Source organism: Eumetopias jubatus, unplaced genomic scaffold (genome assembly GCF_037043125.1).
Source record: "Eumetopias jubatus isolate StellerSeaLion01/CBP00866 unplaced genomic scaffold, mEumJub1_p1.0 scaffold_15, whole genome shotgun sequence".
Taxonomy (NCBI): Eukaryota; Metazoa; Chordata; class Mammalia; order Carnivora; family Otariidae; genus Eumetopias; species Eumetopias jubatus.
In genome coordinates, this window is record NW_028274821.1 from 39,716,983 (window position 1) to 39,738,978 (window position 21,996).

At 37.3% G+C, this 21,996-nt stretch overlaps 1 protein-coding gene across 1 annotated transcript in view; it reads right to left on the minus strand.

The window, feature by feature from the left end:
• Positions 1 to 21,996, minus strand: part of MPDZ (multiple PDZ domain crumbs cell polarity complex component) — a 141,540-nt gene that overhangs the window by 22,941 nt on the left and 96,603 nt on the right. The window contains exons 24-32 of the mRNA XM_088019154.1: positions 19,704 to 19,881; positions 16,851 to 16,961; positions 11,990 to 12,088; positions 11,183 to 11,254; positions 8,334 to 8,496; positions 6,376 to 6,572; positions 5,157 to 5,248; positions 4,299 to 4,389; positions 2,082 to 2,162 (exon numbers count right to left, since the gene is read on the minus strand). Of these exons, the coding sequence (XP_087875280.1) occupies positions 2,082 to 2,162; positions 4,299 to 4,389; positions 5,157 to 5,248; positions 6,376 to 6,572; positions 8,334 to 8,496; positions 11,183 to 11,254; positions 11,990 to 12,088; positions 16,851 to 16,961; positions 19,704 to 19,881 (1,084 nt within the window). The remainder of the gene's footprint in view (positions 1 to 2,081; positions 2,163 to 4,298; positions 4,390 to 5,156; positions 5,249 to 6,375; positions 6,573 to 8,333; positions 8,497 to 11,182; positions 11,255 to 11,989; positions 12,089 to 16,850; positions 16,962 to 19,703; positions 19,882 to 21,996) is intronic.

Sequence of the window (21,996 nt, forward strand, 5' to 3'; positions counted from 1 at the left end):
GAATTTATCTGTTTGAGAATGGAGGTCCTTGAAAGATTCTGAATAGGGGATTAGGACAATTAAACATCTACAGAACACCTTAATCAGGTAGCCTAAGACAGGAGGAGACAGCATCGCAGAAAACCGGCACCAGGAGGGAGTCAGACAACTCTCTGCCAGCTTATTCTTTCCTAATAATTATAACAATAAAAAAAAAAAAACAGGCAGTATTTATATATGAGTGCAAGGTACTGGACTCTTCACACAATATATACTTAATTCTCACTACAAATGTAGGAGATGAGTACTACTATCATCTCCACTTGGTAGAGGGGAAATTGTCCAGATTAAGAACCCTGTCCAAGGTCCCAGCCAGTGGCTTGTAACAGGCAAAGGAGGGCTCCGACCCAGAAGGGTTGGCTTTAATCTACAAGCTCAACCACTATAGTGTTTTGCCCATACTGCATCTGTTTAACAGGGTCATTCTCCCAACATTTCCTGGGCACTCATTATATTCTAGGATGTTCTAAACTCTAGGTAAATAAATTAGGCCAATGCCATGAAAGGCATGTAAAAAAAAATGATCTTATTTTGGGCTTTTCTAAAGATAAGCATAAACCTATATTTTTTTAAAGTTTATTATAATGAATCCAGCATACATTTAAATGCTTCATAATTCACAAATTGCAGGGAAATGACTGCACTGTTAAATAAATTCTGATACTTTGGGATTTAGGAGGAAAAGGAAAAATCTGTAATCAACAGGGGAAAAAGGAAGGTATCTTCTCTCTCAAATGGCAACAGAGTGAGGGATCCTGAACTAAAGTGTATGAACTTCTTGGTAGAAAAGGCAAAAGGCTTTAATGACTTCTGTTCTTTTCCTTCTACCTACAACATAAAGTGTGTGTAATAACGACTTCTTTTAAATGTACTGTAAGTAAGACCAGGGCAATCCATTTTACACACATTTATTGTAAAAACAAAACCAAATCAATAGCAGCACAGTCTTTTTTTGCTTAACAAAGTCTGTGTGCCAGGCATTATGCCAAGTACTTACAAAGGACTCATTTAATCTATAATTAGGTCAAAGGTAATATTACCATCTCCAATTTACTGGTGAGAAAACTGAGGCAAAAGAACATCACATAATGTGTCAGATGTATACCTGATGAAGCAAGGGTTGAACTCAGATTCTGGAGTCAACACCCATAAGCACCATACTGCACTGTCTCAGAACTGGCCACTTCTTTCTGCCTCCAGTAAATATACCCCTGCTCCACGCCCAGCCCCGGCTTGCCTTCCTCTTCTCCCTGAGCACTTTGCTGCTCTCTCTGCAAATATTCTCCTTCATCCACCGCCGTCCCTGCCTGCATTCCAGCATGAGCCTGCAGAACCTGAAAGCATTTGTAGGTTTCTGTTCAGCAAACCACCTCTCTAAAGTGGTCATTTGAACCTAAGGTTCAGATCTTTTCAAAAGTAAATACTTCAGTGATGCTTATCAGTGAAACTTCTAGCTATTCGAACTTGGAGTTTTATGAAGGACAAAGACTATAATTCGTTTCTTTCTTCTTTTTATTTCCTCCATAGCAGGCCCTTGGTAAATGTATCAAAGGAGGGGGACGCCTGGGTGGCTCAGCCAGTTAAGCATCTGCCTTCTGCTCAGGTCATGATCCCTCAGGCCTGCACTGGGCTCCCTGCTCAGTGGGGAGTCTGCTTCTCCCTCAGCCCCTCACCCAACTCTCGTGCTGTCTCACTCTCTCAAATGGATAAATAAAATCTTAAAAAAAAAAAAAAAGAGACTGCCAAATGTCATACCTTGGGATAATCATAAAGGCAGGAAAAGCTTAGTTCCTGTTAAAGTATCAATTAACACAGTAATTCTCAAGTGTCTGTATGCATTGGAATCACCTAGAAGGTTTATAAAAATGCAAACTGCGGGTCCACCCCCAGAATTTTTCATTTAGTAGGTTCTGGTGGGCCCAAACATCTGCATTTCTAACAAGATCCCAGGTGATGCTGATGCTGCTGGTCTAGAGACCATAATTCTGAGAACCAGCAAATTAGATCACTGGTGTAAAAATCCCAATTCAAAGCAGATTTACCTTGGGAAGCTCCAGATGTTGCACATTTTTAAATGAATAGAGGTCCACAGCTGCATCAGAAGTAGTACCACTTGGCTCAGCCTGACAGAGGGAAAGAAATGGTAAAACAGGCAACTGAGTGTTATGTATTTTTGTTTGCTTAATAAGGGCCACTTTAATGAAAATTATTTCATGTGTTATAATTATTAACATTTCATGACATTTATGAACATTACACTCTCTTCAAAATACTAATAAGGTATGATGAGACAAAAATTATTTTAGAACAGAGACACAAAGCGGTTCTCAAGACTTCCTGGATTTATTCTCTAATAAAATCTAATCACAGCCCAGCTACCCGACGGTGAGACTCACTGAAACATAGGACACTAGCAGAGACACCATCCACTATTCTTCCCTATGTTAGTCATCAAGGGAATTTAGGAGCTATTAAATGTTTTACTCTCTCTCGAAATAAATAAATAAAATCTTAAAAAAGAAAAAAAATTCCATTTTCTTAAGGGCTATATATGTGGTACCATTCGTATGAAAATAAAATTTTCTCCTTTATAATCTTGAAAAACCACTCGACTCAGTTCACCATTATGAATGATTTCTCAGTTCACCAGAACGAGTGACATTCCTCATGTAGATAGCCCAGTGCTTACACACTCCTTTAGGGGAGAGTGTTTCTGCTTCTACACCTTCTTGCACTGTAATGATATGGCTCCTCTCATTTTAAGCTTTTCATTCTCTATGCCTTTTATTCATCCTTAACAAGGATCTGAGGCTTTGGCACATCAAAACTCCCACCAAAAAACTCTATAAATTCTGTTACCCTCTAGCTGCTGCCTTCTCTTTCTTAACATTTTATCCATCATTTGCTTTCTAAAAGAAACACTAGTAATCAGCTGGTTGCCAAGTCCAATGGGCTCTATTCATCTCCTTACTTGACTTCTCCTTGGCATTCAAGATCGTAGAATACACCCTTCTTCTTAAAATGTGCCCTCCTTGGCTGCTAGGCAATGTGCCTGTTTGGCCCTTCCTTGTTATCTCTGACCACTCTTTGTTAGGCTTCTTCGTTGTTGTTATTAAAGAATTCTGACATTGGCCCTCTTCTTTCTAAGTATTCTCTGTACGGAAGAGCCTAAGCTCCCATGGCTATCAAATGACAAATATGCATCTATGGGAATTCGTCTCTAAACTCTAGACTAAATGTCCCAATGTACATCTCTACCAGGCTCTTCAACCTGCACGTCACCCTAAAGCTGTTTTCTATTTTTACAAATATCTGCTTTTTAATTTTTTCTATTCTGGTAAAAGTCAGCCATCCACCAAGTCACCACATCAGTCTTCTGGAAGCTGTCTACATCTTGTCTGTTTCATTCACCAGCCTATTCCCAGCCCAAAAAGCAGTACCTGGCACAAGGCAGATAATAAATACTTGTCGGGTAAACAGATTCTCAACCACTCGTTGTTTCTCACGGAGTACATTTAGTTAGGGATAAGGTAATGCTAAGTTGGATCCTAAACTTCTGCAACTTCTGACTTAATCATTTCTTTCTTTCTTCCTTCTTTGTGTTTTTGCATTAGTTCAGGCCCTCATTATCTTTCTCCTGAACTACTCTGATAATTTTCTTACTCCCTTTACCTTAACTTCTCTTCCTTGAAACCTCTGATTTTTCTCTGCACTATTTCCAGAGAAGTGCTTAAAAATACAATTCTTACTCTTTGAGTTCCCTAAGCCTCAAAGACAGAGCCTCCATCACACTTCCCATGATCTGACCCTATCTCCCTTTCTCAGTGACCTTTTCCTCACCAGCTCCCCATTCCCCGCCTCCCCCACTGTTCAGTGATGCCTTGCAATTCTCATTCCCTGTGTCTTCCAGAGCCTGCATGCCATCCCTTAGTCCATGCCCTCTGCATGGAATGTTTTTGCCCCATGTGTCTTCTACTTCCAACACATACTTCACATGTCACCTCACCTAGGGAGTCACTGTCACTATCTCTGCAGAAGGAGACTTGACAACTTTTTCTACCTTCATTATTCCCTATGTAGACTCTTCATGGAAGTGGTGTGGTTATTTACATGAGTGTTTCTTGTACTAGGCTCCTTGGGGGCCAAGATCAGGAGTCATTTATCTTTAACATTCCTGTAAGGGCTCTATAATTGTTAGCTGAATTAATACATAGTATATCAACCAAATCTTCCCAGAGAAACAAACACAAGATACATACCTCCTTATTTTGAGAATTCTCTGAGGTAGAAGGCAAAGGTTCTACTGTATTTCCAGGACATACAGCCATCTGACTCACCGCATCTTTATTTCTAAAAGAAGAAGCAATGACCTATCATAGCATAATGATTCATATTATTTTCATTCTTTTACTTGAAGACTCAGAAGGATTATTAGAGAAAATTCTGTAACCCCAAAGACCTGGGACTATAACACACTCAGACATTTAGAAATGTTTTATTTTCAGTCAATCAGAGAAAGACATGTATCATATGACCTCACTGATATGAGGAATTCTTAATCTCAGGAAACAAACTGAGGGTTGCTGGAGTGGGGGGGGGGTGGGAAGGATGGGGTGGCTGGGTGATAGACATTGTGGAGGGTATGTGCTGTGGTGAGTGCTGTGAATTGTGCAAGACTGTTGAATCACAGACCTGTACCTCTGAAACAAATAATACATTATATGTTAAGAAAAAAAAAAAAAAGAAGATAGCAGGAGGGGAAGAATGAAGCGGTGGGGAATCAGAGGGGGAGACGAACCATGAGAGACTATGGACTCTGAAAAACAAACTGAGGGTTCTAGAGGGGAGGGGGTGGGGGGATGGGTTAGCCCGGTGATGGGTATTAAAGAGGGCACATTGTGCATGGAGCACTGGGTGTTATGAACAAACAATGAATCATGGAACACTACATCAAAAGCTAATGATGTAATGTATGATGATTAACCTAACAATAAAAATTAAAATAAAATAAATAAAATGAAAAAAATGAAAAAAAATGTTTTATTTTCATTTAAAAGAACTCGGAATTGAAAGACTAACAAAAAGTATTTAGTAAACTAGAAAAAGAAAATGCTTACCTGATAAAAATTATTTTTACTTTAGAAGGAGCACATTTAATGATTGAAGAAGCATTCTGATGACTTCTTCCATATAAAATTTGACCATTGATCTGTGAGAAACAAATAGTATTAATTGAGCCTGAAATTTGTTTTGCTAATTCTTCTTTATCATCCTATCTAGCTAATAAAAAGGTCATTTTTTTCTTCTTTTAAAATGTTATATGTATTTTCCTTCCCAGAACATGAACCTGAGATGGTGAATAAAGACAAGCCCATGTTTTAAAGCCAACATTAAAATGATGTGTAGGTGGTCTGATCTCCACAGACAAAAGAGGAACCACTTGGACGGACTGTAGAGAGTAAACTTCCTGGCAGGCACTGGGCTTCCAGCGTATTCTATACAAAGCAAAGGCTCTCCTGGAGATACTAATGACCTGCACAGATCATCCTGGGAAGCCTGCTATGGTCATAGGTCTTAGTTAATCTCAAAACTCAGGGCCTGGGACTAGGCCAGGGGGAGGAGCACCACAGGCAGATTCAGGATTTGGGAAGCAGAAAGTACCGAAGCAGAACAGTACCTACTGGAAACTGCCAGTCATCTAGTCACATTTAGCCACTGCTGACTGAGCCTTCCCAGCCAATGGAGAAACAAGAGTGGAAGGAAGAGTTTTAAGGCGATATAAAGGCGTGTGGATCCCAGTCTCCACAAGGCAAGGACAAACAAAACAAGCACATGCAATTCTAAACACTATAAAGTATGGTCCAGAAATTTATTATGTTTGGACAGCTGAGTTACTGTTTTCATTATTTAGCCTTAACCTTGACCCCACTGCACCCACCCCCATCACTTCTACCGTTAGGAATTCAGCTTCCAGAATGTCCAGTGGGTCAATCTCATTACTGAGGAGTGACTGGTCATTTGGCTTTTCAAAACCTCCTAATAAAAATACAGCACACAAAAAAATGTTTTTGAAGTGTGAACTTTATTACTGTCTTGGGGCAAAAATTGTTTCTGGTGCCACCCAGTCACAACCTTTTAATGGAAGTTAATGGGAACACGGACTCTACTTAGCAGAGATTTGGTTTACAGCCAAATTTGCTGCAGTGCATCTATTTTATTAGGCAAGCAATAGTTTTCTCAGTCACCACAGGAGGCCTGGGTGGATTTTCTGGAAACTGATGATTCCAGTGCACCAATTCAGCAAGAGTAAATTCAGCATCTTCCACAAGAACCTACCTCTAGAAGTTCATCTGCAATCTGCAGTCGGCCATCTTTCCCAGCTGCTCCATTTGGATCAATCCCCACTACAAAGACACTCATCCTGGATCGGTCTTTGTTCCCAGCAAGACTTAGACCCAAACCACTACGACCTTTCTCCAGTTCAATCATATGTAGCTCTCCTGTTAGGGTTCCGTAACGCTCTCTGATATTTTCTACATAAAACAACAACAACAACAACAAGAGTAACAACAACAATAAAATTATAGGTATAAAGTTAATTTACAGCCAATGTTTTACTATGGAAGGTTATTTAGCTTCAAAAGGGCATTACTTGGACTAAAATGTAAATCCTTGGCAGCTAAGAAAAGCTAAATAATCTGGCCACCTAGGCATCAAGACTGGTTTCCGGGAGTAGCCAAACTCTGAGGAATTTCCTTCCATCCAGAGTGCAGAGCGTGGAGGGTCTGACTGATCAGTTCACCTGTGTGATTCACATTAACAAACTCTCCAAAGACTCTGATTAAAATGGAGCACCACTTTATCATTTGCAGAGAAGAACAGAAGCATTCAGAGGATTTATCTTCGTTGATCAGCAGAACGTTTTCTCCCATAGGAAGACTGGCATGCGTGTCACGTCGTGTTGGGCAATTGCTTGGTACGTAGATGCGGAATAAAGGGAATTCATTTTCCTATTGCACAGAGCCATCAGGGCAGGACAAGTCAATGTCCCTGTCTCGGCTTTAGGACACATTAGATGAGACCATTAATCTCTCCCATCCAAGGAGGGAGAGGCAGAATAAACAAGAGGTAGAATTTATACTTGAATCTGAGAAGGCAAGGCTACATGCAGGTGCCCTAGGCCACAGGAGCCAACACTAATTTCCAGCCCCATGAGTGCGCCAGCCTGAAGGCCCAGCACAGCTGGGCCAGTCAACCACAACACCATGACACCATAATAAACTTTTCCCTTATGGCATTAAGTTTTGGGGTGGCTTGTGACATGACATTCTGTCTCCTGTTTTCCTCAGAGTACATTCTGGCCACCCCAATGGATTAGCAATATACTCTTATTTAACTGAAAATCGACTTAGAAAACCGCAAACTTTACAAATCATCTCTTAGAAAATGTTACTATGCAGCTGATGTCTTACATTCTATATTGATTCTTAACTGCATCAACTTTATAAACTGTCATTTCCTGATTCCTTCTAGAATCTAGCATTTCACATCCTGTACACTTCCTAAAAGCATATACCATGCTTTCTTAAAGGAAATAATTATACTTTCAAAATGAAACTTTTTAAAGCACTGATATATTGGTAATTTTTCACTAAATTTTTACCATATCCTTGTAAAAAGGCTTATTTCATTATAAAAAAGAGACACTCCAATGATCCTAATCACAGCTGCCTTTGAATGCTTCCTGTGCATCAGACATTGTGGTTAGCACTCCTCAGACATTTTAATTTAATGTTAGCAACCTCGGGTAAGGACTGCATTTTCAAAAGAAGGGTAGCCACCAGGCAAAGACTTAGAAGCAGTTATACAACTTGCCAAACACTCCAAGTTTTCATCTCAACAATTATTCCATGTTACCACTCAGTTCAAGGCAAAGTATCACCAGCAACCAGATTCTACAATGAGGAATCTGAGGTCTGGAGAAGGGCAATGACTTGTTCAGGATCATCAGGTTGTGGATCCTTCTGAGAGAGTGCCCTGCCCTCTTTAATGCTCACACAATGGCAAAGTGGGCTTTAGCAGGAAGGGTCATTTAAAGGAAAGGAAGAACACGATTTCATGCCTTGGGAACGTGTGCTGTATTCAGGCAAAACAAACAGTATTTTTTCCAAACAAAATTGCAGTATGTATAACTAAAGCTGAAAAGTGCTTATCCATCCAGGATATAGGCTTCGAGAAACCCAAAGCTATTCTAATGTCTCTTATAACTCAGTGCATTACAAAAGACAACTTACTCCAGCTGTAACCAAACTCATCCCCTTCGTCCACGTCTTCTGTGATTTTGCTTGCAGATGACTGTGTATGATCACCGCTCATTTCTGCAAATGCTGAAGAAGGGGGCAGAGGCGCACTGCACAATGGAGCCTTTTCCGGCTCTGATTCTGACTGACTGGGTGCCTGTGGGAACAAGAAGAATGCAGTGGGTATGTGCAGTCTGAGGAAGAAAAATTTAAGAAATAAAAGTATAATGACAAAAACTGGCTTTAAAATATCTGACACATAAATAATGGAAAAAATATATATGTAATGGTAGACAGGATTCAGGTAAAGTTTAAATATACTAAACAAAATATATGTTCAGATCATGATTCATTAAACTGTTACTTGGTATTTTAAGCCAATGAATTCTTCAATTTGAAGGCTTAAATGACTTAAGATAGAAAAAATTGTACAAACTCCCCCTTTTGGAAAAAAACTCTCATTCAAAAGTCTTCATAAATATGCAGGAGTCTGGGTAAGATTTTGTGGGTCTGGAAAAGTCTTCCAAAAAACTAGAACAAAATTAACAAATAAGTTAATCAAGCAATTAAAGAAGTTCAGAGGTTGCTGGTCAGACTTTATATATATATGTGTGTGTATATATATATATACACACACATATATATATAAAGAATTCTTCACTGATACCTGAATCTTCTCTCCAAATGACTCTCTTAACAAAACCCATGAAAATGAGCATTACACATGCAGGTTCATCAACCAGGGGAGCCAGTTTGTTAGCACAGAGCACACAGACTCAGATCTGAGGAGCTGGTTTTAAGGAACAACACCATTCTTCCTTTGCCAAGGTAGCTCACAAGGTAAATGAGAAAACATGAGAGACCACTGCTACAAATCCCAGGTATGGAATACTTGCTCTCACTGAGGGCTATGGGTCCTATTTCAAAAAAAGGATTTGGTATCAAGTTCTTATATTATAATTATCAAATAGAATATTAGCGTTTGAAAGGACCATAAGTCACTGAGTTCATTTTATTCACTTTGCAGATGAAAAACTTAAGGCCATGAGAAGATTTCGTTCAAAATTACACTGGTACTAGATTTCTTTTGCTTTAATTCTTAATCCAATGAGCTTTCCATTATGCCATGCTATCTCCTCCAATTTCCATAGTAAGAGAGTACTGAATTCAACAGAGATACCCGATTAAAGTTCTAACCATGGTATGAAGCTATCCCTGATGCCCTGAAACTACATTTTCCCTATCCTTCTTTACCTTTTATCCATACAAAAAATCCCTCTGATATACCTCATTTTGTTTTACATGTGTGTATGTGGAAAAAGACTGCAATTTAAAAAGACTTCCCGGGTTGCCTGGGTGTCTGCCTTCAGCTCAGGTCATGATCTCAGGGTCCTGGAATCGAGCCCGGCATCGGGCTCTCTGCTCAGTGGGGAGCCTGCTTCTCCCTCTCCCTCTGTTCTCTCAAATAAATAAATAAAATCTTAAAAAGATTAAAAATAAACTTCTTATAGAACATATCAAACAATAATCATGAAAAAATATTTAGGAATTACTAATTGGTGTCAAGAATCAGAATACCACAAAATATACCTAATACTAAAACTATATAACACTGAATGTGATCTTTCTTTGTTGATTCAGAAACCACTTCAGGATTCTAAGCTGCCCCAAAATGAACCTAATAAACATCAAGTACTGTTTTTCTAGTAAAGTAAAGGAGAGCTGAATGGTAGAGACTTATAGGCAACAGATTTTCAAGTTACAGAATCTACTGTTTTGAAAATGTTTGGTTTACACACAACTGGCCATACAGACATAAAGTACCAGTGCAAACAAAACCCTGTCATTTTCTCAAATGCTGTGCCATAAAATTCTCAAATCAACAATGTACAAATGAAATGACCAAAAAACAAGAAACCTCATTTGATCCAATCCAGGTTCATTTAACACACTAAGGTTCGGACGGGGGGGAGGTATGTAATTTACATTTTTTCTGGTTAAAATTAAAAAAAAAATACTTCTCTATAGTAACAGAAAATGTTAGCAAGAATAAATTAAGCCCATTTGATTTTTAAAAAGGGGAACAAGGGGCACCTGGGTGGCTCAGTCGTTAAGCGTCTGCCTTCGGTTCAGGTCATGATCCTGGGGTGCTGGGATCGAGACCCGCGTCGGGCTCCCTGCTCGGCGGGAAGCCTGCTTCTCTCTCTCCCACTCCCCCTGCTTGTGTTCCCTCTCTCACTGTCTCTCTCTCTGTCAAATAAATAAATAAAATCTTTAAAAAAATAAAAATAAAAAGGGGAACAAAATCTGATTTAACCTTCCCATAATTTTAATAACTTTATGGATGCAAATGTAATAGATTTTGCTTCATAACTTTCCTTAGCTGCCATTTACCTTAAAAAAAAAAAATCTGCCCGTCTAAAAAATTGTTCAAGACTTTTCTTAGGCACAACGTTTTCATACTGTGAGTAAACTAAAATGGCATCCTAACATTACTGACTAATCATAAAAAAATACGAGCCTATACTTACAAAAAGGGGCAGTTAGGTGTAAACCTTCATTCTCAATGAGATCGTGTAATTAGTTTATTGTTGACACTTCTTAATCAAAAACTAATGTTGTACTTACATGTTGGCTAATTGAAAATAAATAAAATTTCGTCACATAAAAAATTATTAATGAAAATATAACTCTTTAACAAAGATCGTTTAGCCTTCATCGGCAAAAATATACAAAGTGCGCTTGAAATCACTCCATGCCATGTACGCATACAAGTATAACATACACACAGAGCACACCATAACACACCTACTTATTCACGAACATTTCACACTGAGACAAACCTTAAATGGTGTGGGAGCAAAAGGGTTAGTTGGGGAACAACGGAAGGTAACTCTACTTGAATTCTGTAATTCCTACAGTAACAGAAAACATACTCCTTCAGATACAGCATCTTTGGTTATCCATATTATAGTAACATGAAAATCCAATGAATATTCATAAAGTGCTTCCTGAAATTGTTGAATGCTTTCTTCCTTATCATGATCAAATTATAATATACAAGTTCTTGTAAGTTTTTGTTTCCATTTTGGGTTTGAAATTTCATCATTATATGAGAATATCCACATCTAGGTTTATAAGCATTGAAACAGTTATATATTTCCTGAATCAGGCATTTACATGGACACACTTTATGAACATTCAACACACTCCTGCATATATGCAATTATTTGTGGACTGATTAACACACAGAAGGGCTTTTAGGACCACCTTGTAGAAGTCTGAGAAGGATTAAACCAATACAAGGCTTCAAATAACTTTTGTGTGAAAGTAGTTCATACATTTGGCAATTAGCAAAAATTTAAATATCAGAAAATTTAACTCACAACAAAATAGAGGAAAGGCATTGGACTCACGATTCTCCCTTACTGTTCAGGAGGGCCATCTAATTTCAGCTATAAAAACGAATATGCTCTGGCAAAAAAATGTGCTTAAGAAAGGATTTGCATGCCCACTCCAAACACACAGTTTTGTTTTGTTTTGTTTTCTTCCCTGCCCAAATTTAGTAAACAGTGAACTAGGACAAAGGCATAGTAACAAAGAACAAAACGTTTGCAAAAGGCAATGGCAAGACAATGGCATTATCCAACCTTGTCAGCGTTGAACTGTAGAGAATCAGCAAATGGGTTAGTGCTGCTGAAGTTGTACTTAGGGTAAAGGTTGTGCGGCAAGGAAGGCAAAGGGGATTTCTAAAAGGAAACATAAGAGGCGCTGAGCGCAAAAGAAATGTATTTAACACAACTCAGTTTTAAGAACAAAGTACTGATTGAAATAACAGTGTGAAACCAGATCCTGTCAGATCTAGAGATTAATAACAACGTCATATTAAACAGTCAAGACCTAAAGGTTTACCTCTAGTGATCTGCATCTACACCTGAATCTCAATCTGGCCACAAAGGAAGTGAGTTTGTGAAATTGATACCACATTTATTTTCACTATCACAGAGAGATGCACATAAATTTTGCCCACTTTATGTATTTATCCATGTTCCATGCATATCAGTGAACAGGTATCAAAATTAAAGCCATAATTTTTTGGTTTACATTTAAAAGCAAATTATGCTTTTTTTGTAAAATAAAAAGATGGTCTATCTGTTCCAGAATGCAAATTAAACATTTGTCTGCTAGTTCACTGGTAACCTTCATGATTCTTTTATCTTGTTTCCCAGGAAGGAAAATTTTCATACTTAGACTAGAGATTAGGGTGGCTTCGAATCAACGGTAGTTTTTCGTTTAAAAAAAAATGAAATCGGGGCACCTGGGTGGCTCAGTCGTTAAGCGTCTGCCTTCGGCTCAGGTCATGATCCCAGGGTCCTGGGATCGAGCCCCGCGTCGGGCTCCCTGCTCGGCGGGAGGCCTGCTTCTCCCTCTCCCGCTCCCCCTGCTTGGGTTCCCTCTCTCGCTGTGTCTTTCTCTGTCAAATAAATAAATCTTAAAAAAAAAAAATGAAATCAACAATTTTAAAGAAATGAACCACTGTTCAGTGGGTGTTCTCGATTTCTACCCACTTTTTGTGGAGTAGAAACATTGATTTTTTTTTTTTTAATTTACCTATAAAAGTTCCCATATTAGGGGGAATTTATGAGGCTTTGAATATATTAGAAGTCCTGGCTTAGAGTGATTCTAGTAGATTTTGTGCTTGCTTGATATGCCCTGAGCTAGGACTATTGGAGTTGAATATACATATTAAAGGCAGGATGACTGCCAGATAAAATTTAGCATTTTCATAGTAAAAAAAAAAAAAAAAAAAGGAAAGTAATTTCCTCAGCACAATAAATTCTCCTTCTTTTCATACCCGCTATCTTTTTCTTTTATTGACTATATCTTTCAGGGGAAATTGCAGACATTTAAAATTCATTTTGGCTCCAATTAAATGTTTGTGTTACTTCTGTCTATAAAAAAGTCCTACTGGCAAGCATCAAGAGTAGGGAGAGGTTGTCATGTGACACCACCCTGTCTGGGAGAACACTCTGGAAAGACTCTATCCTCAGTACGCCTGTACTAAAGCTTATGCCACATTACCCTTTCAATCTGCTCTTCTTGCAATGTTTTTCCTACAGAGGGAAGACGGGAAAAAGAAATGGGCACAATGACATTTCTGCTCATCTCAACTTTCTCTCTGCTTTTCAGTTTAAATGTCAACTCCTGCTTTACAAAAGAAAAAGATCACAAATGCCAAGGAACACGATCATTTATTAAGGTGGAAAAAATGACTGGGCAGAGATTAAAAACATATTCTAGGCAAAATAACTCAATGCTATGGCAGGTAGAAATTATTTCCAATCCTCATAAATAGAATTTTTAGGCTTTATATTTCCTTTATAATTCTGTAGAACAATAAAAAAATAGAACCATAAGGGCAAGAAATGGAATATTTAGAGAGAGCTCTAGTTTTTTGTTTTGCTTTTTTATTTGTTTCAATTTCCAGCTCTTATAGGATTAGAATTTGGCCCTGATAGCAAAGGATAAAAGTACAGCATGAGCACAGCAAATGAAGTGGTAGATCTATTACTATGAAAAGAATTATAGAAACAGGCCATATTTCTTATTAAAAAATCAACGATGAAACTCCTGTTTATAGTTCTAAGGGCTGACAGGAATGGAAATATTATTAACTAAGAAGAAGCACAGGGGAGACAAAAACATTCTCTGGCCCATATTAATAGGGCCTACCCTTTGGAAAGACAATGCAGTCCAACTGATGGAATGGTCAGTAATAAATCTAAATCAGTAAGTATGGAATTTATTACTAAATATTACTATTATTATTATTCTCAGTTCTGCGAAGTTCTGATTCTTGAATAGTCTATATGCGAAAGAGACTGTCTTTTCAGACTATCTATGAGATTTTTTCGAAGTTTTACTGCATCTACAAATAAAACGTTTTCCATTAGGAGATTCTTATGTATTTGTGTTTTTTTTTTTTCCTTTAGATTACTGGAGACATGATTATTTCACAAGGAAGTACATCACTGAAAATCCAGTATATCTCATTTTAAATGCAAAAGTAATTCTGATTTCTCAAAGCTGAATGCATATGCAGAGGAGGAAAAATCTTTCCTTTATTCATCTTAGGTTCTCAGCTGGATCTCTGTATAAAAAACCGATTAACAAGAGAAAACTATATATATGTATTGATTTAATGTTAACTTTTATGTGACACACAGACTTCATAAGATAGTGAAGACCTGAAGAAATGGTTAAACGGGAGTATTTTGACACTAGGTTTGCTGAAGAGTGGAAAGTCAGGGAAATTTGATAGGACAAAAGAGTATGAGCTAAGTGGGAAAACGGAGGAAAACTTAGCAAGGTGTGTTCATTCGGGTCCCTCCCAGTGCCCCTGCATCTCTGAAGGTAAGGATGTTCCTTTCCTCCAGGTACAGGGAAGGCACCTTTCACATGAGGGTTTTTATGACCTGAATCAGGGGAGAAGGGGCAGGTCAGAATCATTCCAGCAGCTGTCTTTTCCTAAATTCCTTCAGCTTAAAATATTCAATATGCCAGTGTGCCCTATTTTGGGGCAGTGTGCCCTGAATCCTATCACATGTAACTTGACTAAACATGTCACTCTAGGCAAGATTTCTCCTGGAATAATTGCTATAAAATCAAGTGTCATTATACCTCAGACAGTAAAACAGGAATATTTTCCAGGTGTATGAGAAAAATATCTTCCCAGCTCATTAGAAAATGTGACTGGCATTGAAAGAAATGTTTGTAGTTTTAAGTTTTTAAAAGTACTATGAAGAATCCTATTCAGCAGTTTACAGTATTGTCCTACATGATCTAAAAGTTGGAAATTAAAAATAAAACAACAGGAATAAAACCCACCCACACACAAAAAAAATTGTTTTAACTTAAACAGCCATTCACCAATACCATCCTGCTGTATCTATGTTTGACACAACAAATGGAAACAAATGTGGAAAGATTTTTAGTTATTTAAACAAACTGAATACCATTTGAAGAGAATGCAGCATGATGCAGCCCGACCATTTGGCAGATTTTCTCATCTGAATGGATAATTATTACCTAACAATAAACAACTGAATGATTAAAAACTGCAGATGTGAAGATAACTGCTTACATTAAGAACTACTAAATTCATTTCTTACAGTAAACCCAGACCACAGCTACACCTGTCTTGACAACAAAAGGAAGGACCAACAGGATAAATTTGGTCACTTTGAATTCCATTGCACAGAAGACTGACAAGTTACTTTTACTGATCTCGGCTACAGAGCTGTTTGCTACTCTCTTTCCACCATTTGAGCACTGATTTCTTATATTCTTAATTTTAAAATGATAAACTACAAAATAATTATATATTTTAAAGTTTTAGATGGTTCTTTTAATTTCCCTCACATATGTTGACATTTTCCTTTTAAAGACAACCAAACCTCAAAGCTAATGAGCAGCTATTTCAAAGAGAATCACTATGACAGGGGTTGTTTTGTTTTCACTAAAATTCAGAAGTAGAACCTCTACAAGTATCAGAACATCTAGGAAGCTCCTAAAATGATACACAAACTTTTCAGTGAACACATATGTTTCTGAAGAAATTTCCAAGGGGTATGTGGCCCAAATATGCTTAAGAACTGCTGCATATGCAAATACTCTTTTTCACTGAGACATAAAGAAGGAATAGTAAAAAAATAGTTTTAAACTTTTGGCATTATTTTCATCTTCAGAATCATTAGGGCATATCAAATACACAAAGACTCGCTTAGTATCTTCTCCATCAACAACATTAATTAAATGCATCCATTGTACTTTCTAAAATATTTTTAAAGCCATTTCACCTGTCATGACTGATGGTAAAATGGGTTAGTAGGTTTCTGTCCACGGGGGGCTATCCAGTGATGAAGAGCTATACAGTGATCATGGCTGGGAAGGAGCAGTTATGAAATCACTCGTATATAAACATACTGCTTAAATTTCCACTATGTAGAATGTTCAGTGGGACAAGTAAATACATTCAAGATGATTCACAGGTGATCATGGGATTGCATATGTTAGAAATTCTGTCTAGAGGATATATACATAAGAAAATGTAATCTCTCTGGCTTCTCAGGAACTCAGAGGCCATATACTAGTAAGCTAAGTCATTCTACCACATTCCTCTTAACAACATATATTTTGTGACTACGGTGAATACTTATAATTATCCATATAGATACCTATGGCCACCAATGGATCCTACTTCTGTATGTTTTTAATAGACTTGAAGTGTTTATTAAACACGGTAGAAGGGATTTCCAGGACAACTCAACTAAAAAAAAAAAAATATATATATATATATATATAATATATATATATATATAAAGTTTTAACAAGTCTCCTGAGATTTCAAGACTGGGTATCTGCTCCTAGAGACAACTTGGCCCTTGATACGTTAGACTCCAAGTTGAACATTGTTTGGATTTGCCTACCTTGCCCTTTTTGTTCGCTTACCCTTGGTCTGTTTATAATGCTCTGTACCATAAAGACTACGGGGTTGCCTGCTTTCCGAATGGCTTCCACAGCTTGCTCATGGCTTGCATCTCTGAGGTCCATTCCATCCACCTGCAATGGAAGGCCTCAGCTTAACATTTCAAGAAGCTATAGAACAACAGAACAATTTGTGGATCTGGAGTTCTGAGGATCCTGGGTGAGGCTCCTGGAAAATCTGTTTCAGAATCAAAAATAATTGAGACTACTTGTGAGACTCCAGAACTTTGCATTTGTCCAGCAGATTGTGGTCCCTTATTTTGGACCCTGCTTTCAGTCCCCATAATCAACTGAAATAATCATCAGTTGACATGAAGGCTCTGTTTCTGCTTTCTTTACACTATCCGTTGTTCCTTTAATAAATCAAAATCATTAAAGAAATAATATAAGGGAACTGCCTCGCATGAAAGTCACTGTACACATTTTCTCCCGATCCATTATAGACTAGTTTGGGAAATGGGTGGGCGATGCTTTGTGTGTTTCTCTCTGTACAGGGAAGCTTGAAGTGAAAAATAAAATTCTGATGTTCAGAAAAATCAGGTTATGGCAAGATTAGTTTTGCAGAAGAATCTTTGTAGTAGACATGATAGGAGCTGGAAGCCAAGAAATTGTGCTTGCTAGTAATTCTTCTATAAATAGCTTGAAAATGAATGTTATTTTGTAACTTTTTATTGACCATGGATTGCCTGGGTGATAATCAGCTAAACTAACGTACTATATGAATAGGAAGGAAAATAGTTTGAAAGGCCAAATGCTAATCCTGCCAGAAAACTATAGGATACTATTATCATTTTATCATTTCCAATTATCACACAATAGGATATATATAACAAAATAGCAAAATCAGAGTAGACACAATTCTGAAAAAGAAAATTAATTATTAGATCTCTGCATAGAACATCATCATCTTTAAAAGAATTTTAACTGAAAACCTCCCCCAGCTGATATTTAGATAATGTAATATGCATTTCAGTGCATATTAAAAATGGTTTTCATTTTTTCATAGAATAAAAGTTAGTACTCATGTCTACTATATATTCCATTTGTGGAAACATTTAGTAGGACATTAAATATCTTTGCTCAAGTCCAAAGAACTCTATATACTTAGAATGGAATACCTTGTAGGTCTTGACTAGTCTAGTCTAAATACTTGGCAGACAGAGGTTTCAGAATCCCCAAGATTACAGAGGCCTAAGCTTTCTTACTTACTAGAAAAATCCCCCTACATAACAGCCCTCAACAAACCACTGCTAAACAGCACACAGTACTTTGCAACACACACACACAAAATACCTTTTCAATTTGAAAGGGATGCTTTAACTCCCTCAATACATTTAAACAACATTTTGGTGCCAACTGTGATCAATCCTTTCCAGAAATAATTATAAATATTTCTTACTTTTTCTCCTTAAGTCAAAGGTGCTGATAATTCAAGAGTGAATTAGCCATAAAATAAACTGCCCTGTGATAATGTGAAATTGGGAATTTTAGATAGTATCCTAAGTAAAGGGGCTAAGATATCCCCTAGTGAAAGGTAAGGATGCAGGAAGAGAGAACAAGCCCATCATTCTTCCTTACAAATGTTGGAGATAAAAACAAGACAAAACAGACATGACCCTTGTGTCCTCCCAAGCCTCAATCTTCCTCATCTTCAGCTCTCACAGACAATCAACCAGTAAAGGACTAAATAAATAAATCCTAAAAATGTTCATTTTAAAGTTGTGGTTAAAAGGTTGTAACCTTCTTCTATGCAATCAATGCATTTTAATGGTAAGTTATATGGATTTAGAAAATGAGAGACAATCACTTGTATAAAGTATATATCACGGTCCTTATAGTAATAAAGTGATTGGTTTCTACTGGGAAGTTGTCTCTTTTACTCTACTCTATAAATCCTGACAACTTAGCAAATCTGGGTCAGGTACCTTCCCTCTACCCTCTTAACTAAAACTACACTTTCTCTGATCAAATAATTTATCACACTGTTCTGAAGTGACACTTGACAGGCAAGCATGGTGCTTGTTTCCTGCGGAACGCCCAGAGCTTGTCAATAGCATCTGGAACGCAACAGCTGCTCCAGGAATATTTGCTGAGTAATGAGTAGTGGCCATGGGAGAAAAGTCTATTTAAAATATTATACTTTGTTTTGATTTAAGAGATTAGGAACAATTTGACCAAATACTTCTCTTGCACATACCAAAGTTACACATACATGAGTGTGTAAATACAAACACACACACACTCCTAAGTGATGAATGGGCACAGCACTGAGAAGAAGGAGGAGGAAAATCTGAGCCTGGATTGTGGGGTGGGAGCATTTATGTACAAGATAATCAAGGTAATTAGCATAAAAGATTTACCATAAAGACTGATTTGGAAAACAATCTTACCCAACAAAGTTAATCTACAATGAATGATCATGACAAAGCATTTCTTAAAATAAAATCTCACTGGAGAACTTAGTTATGATGTATATATTTTGTGCATGTATACATAATTTCAAACAATTCAATTTTTTCCCCAGGAAATTTGCTTTGTTCTTTCAAATAGAACTTCATTATTTTAACTCAGGGCCAATGTTTTTTAAAATGGTTATATCTCCAAACATCAGTCTCTGAATCGAAATATATAATCTGTCACCATGCACTAAAGAGAAAAATTATGGATGAAATAGGACATATAAGAAAGAAATGCTTTAACCACAAAAGATTCTACTTTCACGTTGGGTCAAGTGACCAGTATAAAGATGATGATTCCCTTGGTAAAGAGGATGGAACAGGTGAAGAACTTTGGCACAGAAAGCTCACTAGAGGGTACCTCTACTATTCTATCTCCAGGTTTCAAGGTTCCATTTTTGCCAGCTGGACTATCTTCAAGAACGTGTTTGATGAAAATGCCCCTCATCACTTCACCGTTGCTTAGACGACTCCCCATGCCTCTTCCACCAACAATGCTGATGCCCAAGGATTTGCTTGGTTCTCTCCAAAGTTCAACCCTATAAGGATAAAAAAAAAATTAAGCTCTTATAAGAAAGCTTAGGCGGGAGAAGCCTAACAATGCTGGGTTTTGGACACCAAAGGCAAAATTAAGACAGACAAATTAAACTTCAACAAAATTAAAAGCTTTTGTTAATCAAAAAATACTATCAATAAAGTAAAAAGGTAACTCACAGAATGGAAGAAAATATTTGCAAATCACTTTCTGCATAAGGGATTAATATCCAGAATATAAAGAGAACACCAAAAACTCAACAATAAAAAAAATAAACAATCTGATTTAAATGGGCAAAGGAATTAAATAGACACTTCTCCAAAGAAGATATACAAATGGTCCATAAGCATATGAAAAGATGTTCAACATCACCGATGATTAGGGAAATGCAAATCAAAACCATAATGTGATACCACCTTGTACCTACGCACTGGGATGGCTACTATCAAAAACAAAAACAAAAACAAAAAAACAAAAAACAGACACCGGGGTGGCTCAGTTGGTTAAGTGTCTGCCTCCGGCTCAGGTCATGATCCCAGAGTCCTGGGACCATTTCCCGCATCAGCCTCCTCGCTCAGCAGGGAGTCTGCTTCTCCCTCTCCCCCTCTCCCCTGCTCAATCCTCTCAAAATTAAGGAAAGGTCTTGAAGAAATATCTGTACAGCCATGTTCATAAGCAAAATCATTCACAATAACCAAGTGTTCATCTAAAGATGAATGGATAAACAAAATGATATATACATACCATGGAATATTATTTAGCCTTAGAAGGGGAAAAAATTCTGATACATGCTACAACACAGATGAACCTTGAAAACATTATGTTAAGTGAAATAAAGGACAAATCCTATACAAATTCATTTATATGATGTATCTAAAATAGTCAAATCCATAGAGACAGAAAGGGGAATGGTAAAAAGTTCCATGAGACAAATGAAGATGGAGACACAATGTACTAGAACTTATGGGATGAAACAAAAGCAATTCTGAGAGTGAAATGCATAGCAATATATGCCAACATTTAGAGACTAGAAAGATCCCAAATAAGCAACATAACTCTATGTTTTAACGAACTAGAAAAAGAATAAACTGACTCCAAATTCGGCAGAAGGAAGGCAAGAGTAAAGATGACAGCAGAAACAAATGAAATAGAGAAGAGACAAATAATAGAAAAGACTAATCAAATCAAGAGTTGGTTCTTTGTAAAGATAAACAAAATTGACAGGCCCCTAGCTACACTAACCAAGGAAAAAGGACCCAAATAGACAAAATTATAAATGAAAAATAAGACATTATAACTGTTAGCACATAAATTCAAAGGATCACAAGAGGCTATTATGAACAACTATACGCCAACAAACTGGACAACCTAGAAGAAATGGAAAAATTCTTAGAAACATACAACTTACTAAGATTGAATCAGGAAGAAATAGAAAATCTGAATAGACCAATAACTAGTAAGGAGATTGAATCAGTCATCAACAGTCCCCCAACAAAGAAAAGTCCAGAACCAGATGGCTTCACTGGTAAATTTTACTAGTCACTTAAGAAGAATAAACACCAATCTTTCTAAAACGCTTCCAAAAATCAAAGAGGAAGGAACGCACCCAAACTCATTGTATAAGACCAGCATTATCCTGATACCAAAACCAGAAAAGGTCAGTACTAGAAAACTACAGTATACAATATTGCCGGTGAATATGTATTCAAAAATTCTCAATAAAATATTAGCAAACTGAATTCTGCAGCACATTAAAAGGACCACTCACCAAGATTAAGCAGGATGTATCCCTGGGATGCAGGGATGGTACAACCTAGCAAATCAACCAATGTGACAAATCACATTAATAGAACAAAATAAAAGAATTACATGGACATTTCATAGAGAGAGGGGGAAAAAAGCATTTGGCAAAAGCTGACATCCTTTCATGATAAAAACTCAACAAATTAGGCATAGAAGGAACATATCTCAACATAATAAAGGCCATATATAGCAAGGCTGAAGCTAACATCATACTCAATAGTGAAAGGATGAAAGCTTTTCCTCTAAGATCAGGAATAAGAGAGAGGTGCCCACTTTGACCAAACTTAGTCAATACAGTACTGGAAAGCCTACCTAT